The sequence below is a fragment of the Pavona decussata genome, unplaced genomic scaffold, assembly GCF_977016875.1.
Source record: "Pavona decussata unplaced genomic scaffold, jaPavDecu1.1 SCAFFOLD_161, whole genome shotgun sequence".
Taxonomy (NCBI): Eukaryota; Metazoa; Cnidaria; class Anthozoa; order Scleractinia; family Agariciidae; genus Pavona; species Pavona decussata.
In genome coordinates this window covers 85,410-90,000 of record NW_028145572.1, presented here as the reverse complement: position 1 = coordinate 90,000, position 4,591 = coordinate 85,410, and the positions used below count along the sequence as shown (strand labels likewise).

The following is a 4,591-nucleotide window of genomic DNA, read 5'->3' as shown; positions in this document are numbered from 1 at the left end:
GTTTACTTGACGATTTTTTAGGAGCTTGTGACATCGAATTTCTTGTGGACCCTTTGGGATTGTAAGATTTATATTTTATATTTCCGGAAATAGCCGGGTTTAATATTTTTTCAGCAGATCAGGTGATTGTTCGTATTTCCTACTTTTATCCAAAAACATAACTTCATAAGTAAAACCCGATGACACTGACATGGGAATCTCTTCAGTGAAGTAGTCTATTTTTTTCCGGATACAGCAATTTCTGCGAGATTGAAATTTTTACGCGGGATGCCCTGAAGGGGCATACCGTGTCTAAAAACGGGTCGGTTTCTTTTTTTTTTTCTTCCTCGTAGCCACAAATCTGTACATTAATTTATTCATTAAACCCTCCCCTCTCCTACTCGGGATGTATTGTTCTGATTGTCTTCAACAGAAGCAGGCTAATCAAAATCCATTCTTGTCGCTTATATCGCGAGGGAGGGGACCCACTCACCCCTACCTGTGTGACGTCAACGCATCATTTGATTTCTTCAATAAAACTGGATTAAATTGTGGCGCCATATTGTTTACATGTTGTGGACCCAAGTGTGCCGTTTTCAAACGGAAATTTCATCATTTTGAAGTGGTAAATCGAAAGAATAACTTATAAGAAGCACTCGACATTTAAAACGGTGGAAATTGGAGAGTTTTTGGCTAAGGAATCGTGCTTTGTTTGACAGTCCCGAACCACGATTGGAGACTAAGAAGAGGTCATTGAGAAGCTTACGTTATCGTAATGGAATTTCCGATATTTCCGGTGAGACCCTTTGTAGCGTAACACAAGGGAAACAACATAACGCGATCTTCGTGACTCAAAATATTCCATTAGCAAGGATAGATTTATCAATCGGCGAAGCATACAGTTGGAATAAATGAATTAGCCCCAGCATCTCGCGTAAATGCCAGTATAGGCATCTTGTTTCAGAAAAAATCATTATGATGCAGTATCATCTCTCGAGTAGGATTTCCCGTTCTTGGAAGTGGAAAGTACTATTCCACTGGACAATCAAAAGGTTAAGTCAGGGATCGCGCCCCTTAAGGCTGGTTTCCATATGATCGCAGATCGCGGATCGCAGATCGCAATAAGGTCTGCGATCGTCTGCAATCCTGCGATCGTGATCGCAGAAGATAGAACCATGTTCTATCTTAAGGCTGGTTTCCATATGATCGCGGATCGCAGATCGCAATAAGGTCTGCGATCGTCTGCGATCATATGGAAACTACTTCTGCGATCGTCTGCGATCCTGCGATCGTGATCGCAGCCGATCGCAGAAGATAGAACCATGTTCTATCTCCTGCGATCGTCTGCGATCAATTGCGATTGTTTGCGATCTGCGATCTGCGATCTGCGATCCGCGATCATATGGAAACCAGCCTTTAGATAGAACATGGTTCTATCTTCTGCGATCACGATCGCAGGATCGCAGACGATCGCAGAAGTAGTTTCCATATGATCGCAGATGATCGCAGACCTTATTGCGATCTGCGATCATATGGAAACCAGCCTTGATACAAAACAGCTACTTCGATGGAGAAAAGGACCGTACCCAGAGTCCCAGGCTCTTTGGCCAGCGGTTGGTCGCCAGGAGAGACTCTGGGAAACTGGAATTTTATTTAAATTTTTTGATTTGGTGCCCTGTAACAACTTGCATTGTCTTACCGCAGAAATCCTGCGGTTATGAAATTCCAGTTTCCCAGAGTTTCTCCTGGCGATCAACCGCTAACCAAAGAGCCTGAGGACTCAGGATACGAGATTGGATACGCCTTGGGGAGTATTTTGCGGCCAAAAAAATATTACAATGATTTATCTCTTCATACAATCTTCACAATGTGTCTAAAGTGTGGCTACATTTGCTTTTTTTGCTGGCTGAAGAAGAGCAATGAAACTGCCCGAAATGCGTTTTGTTAACAGTGGAACAATCATGAGAAAGACATTTAATTTTCGTTCGTTTCTTGTCCCTTTCAAAATCAATAAACTAGAGCTTAAAGTTTTGACAATTGATCGTTCCAAGGGGGGTTAATTCGAGAGAGGACCCATAGTTCAAGAAATGCAGTGTATGCATTTTAAAACCACAGAAAGGTTGTTCGTTCCCTACCATTTGTCCAAAGCAATTTCTACATAATAATTTAGTAATTTCTTATAATGTTATAAAGAAACAAAACAGAAACCGTGATTGGCGATCAAAAAGCCAGTCGGCCCACAATGAAATTCTGAAACACAACGCAGAACCCCCACGAACAAACAACAAGGAAACAACTATTAAGCTAGTTTAGATTTCCACTACTGCTTCACTTTAGCATACAGGGACAGGAGAACAAGCAAAATATGTCACTTTGTTTAATTGTCTAGAACGTATTACATTGTAGTGTCCCACTTTGAGTGATCAACAGCAGAGCACGAGAGCTTAATCTCAAGGCACATTATCTATGGTTTTAAGTACAGTGCTTGACGACACCTTCAGTTCTAAGGCCTTTATGCAATAAAAGAGTAAAGCTGTACACGTGCGACTTCTACCTCGTGACTTACACGTGATTTTCACGTGATCACCAGCAGGCTATTGCAGGAGTGCCAGGAAACAAACTCACTTCGATACACACGAAGGGAGTTGTGTCTTGCAAACAAAATAATCGATAGAAACTGCAACGGAGGAGTCAAGTTGACCCTTGTTTCCATTTCACTTAATAAAATCTTTTTAGAAAGCTGAATCTGCTTTAGCTTCTGTAGTAATGTTATAATCTACTCAAACTGACTGTCCACTTGGTTTATTGAGTAGCATGGTGCTGATTTATATCTCCGAACAATGCTCTCCTGTTCCCTCTGACAACGGTTCGAAGAGTTCGTGAAGGCACAATGATCCGTTTTCATTGAGTTAGGCGATTCTGTTTTGCCACAGAAGAGCGTGTCTGTTGTACTTTGAACCGTCTTCATCTCTTTCCGTAAATCATGATTAGATTGTTTTTTGAGTTGGCAGCATCCTGTATGGGTTGTTTTAGTTGTTGTAAGCAACTGTAAATCTTGACATGAGCTGTTGCCTTCAGCAAGCGATGGAGCTGACAAGGATCTTTTCAACTTTATTTCACCAGACCTTCGTTCCTCTGACTGCAGCTCTGCAACGTTACTTTTTCCAAATTTGGACGTACATTTTCCCACTTGACACTGGCTTCGTCTTGCGTTATGGATTGTTGCAACTGTGGCCACATTGTGACACGTCCGCTGATGATGTTGTGAACCACGGCAGAAGCTGCTGCCTTCAACAAGCGATGGAGCTGACATGGATCTTTTCAACATCCTTCCAAGAACAATTCCAGGAGCGTAATCTAAAACCATGGTTGCATAGCAGGAAGGTGATCTTGCCAAACGAGCCGGGTAGTTTTCGATGCTTAGCTGTTCAGCGACATCTTTCAGGGAATTCAACTGCTTTTTTCGCCTTCAAAATCGCTCGGCACCGTCTGCCGGTGAGGTTTCAGGTTTCCGTAATCGTAAAAGCTCTAACAGGGCATTCCTAAAGCGGCGGTCTCTATAGCAGTAAATACATGGATTCACTATAGAGTTTAGCTGCATCAGTGTCTCCGCCGAACGGAAAGCCCAGTTTTTGCGAAAGGTTGGAAAAAAGGTTCCCAACGCATCCACAACGGCTGATGGAAGGAAGGAAAAAAACGGGGCAGCTGTGATTAAGCCACTTGTCAAAGCAACTTTGTTCTCGAGTTTTACCGCCACTTGAGAGCTGGCTTGACTGATGACACTCAGGTTTCGTTTGCGTACTCCAAGGTAAACCATAATATAGAAATACACAGTAAGTATTGATGTAGTAATTCCCAAAGCAATCTTAACGTTCAACCACACTACCTCGAACTTAGGGTCCGCGCCGAGTGCTTCCAGTAGTATTCCTGGAAGAGTTGTCAACAGAGCTGCAAACCAAGCTCCTATCGCCAGTTTATTCACACGGCTTCTTGTTAAAATGGTCCTATAGTCCATCCATTTTTGGATCGCCACATACCTTTCCCAAGCAATCAAAGTCAAATGGTACAGCGAGGAGGCGAAAATGAAAAACATGAAATGAACATTGACAGAGTCTATCATACAAACATCATGAACCTTTTGAAGGGCGATTAACACGTCAACAGTAGCAGATAACGGCATGTTTATAACGCCTACTAGAAGGTCCGTAACGGCGAGACTCGACAGCAGAATGTAGGAGATTCTTTGTAATTCTTTCCTTTGTATTACAGCAATGATCACTGATGCGTTCAAAAGAATTATAGCAGGAGAACTAATGGATACGACAGCGACTAAAATCCAAAGAATTGTAGTGTCAGTTAAATCCCACACGAAATTCGGTTTCTCTGGGCAAAGGAATACTGACCTTATTCCAGAGGAAGAGTTGGCGGCTGTTGTTGCGCTATGTAAGTCCATTGCAGAGTATGATGATCCCGAAGACGTTAGAACTTTGATATAATGTAAGCGATAATAAGTCGTTCCAAAAAAAACTGTCTAGATTAGTGACAAGAGAATAAAATCTTTCGGTACTTAGGCTAATGTACGGCTTGGTAGGCGAGCTAAGTGTGCGCGCAG

The 4,591-nt window shown here is 42.4% G+C and overlaps 1 protein-coding gene across 1 annotated transcript; it reads right to left on the bottom strand.

Moving 5' to 3' along the window:
- Window positions 1-3,448: 3,448 nt before the first annotated feature.
- On the bottom strand, window positions 3,449-4,159 carry LOC146464536 (trace amine-associated receptor 7d-like). Its single transcript, XM_085129588.1, has one exon. It carries the CDS (start codon window positions 4,157-4,159, stop codon window positions 3,449-3,451), a length of 711 nt encoding a protein of 236 aa, XP_084985714.1.
- Between the last annotated feature and the right edge of the window lie 432 nt (window positions 4,160-4,591).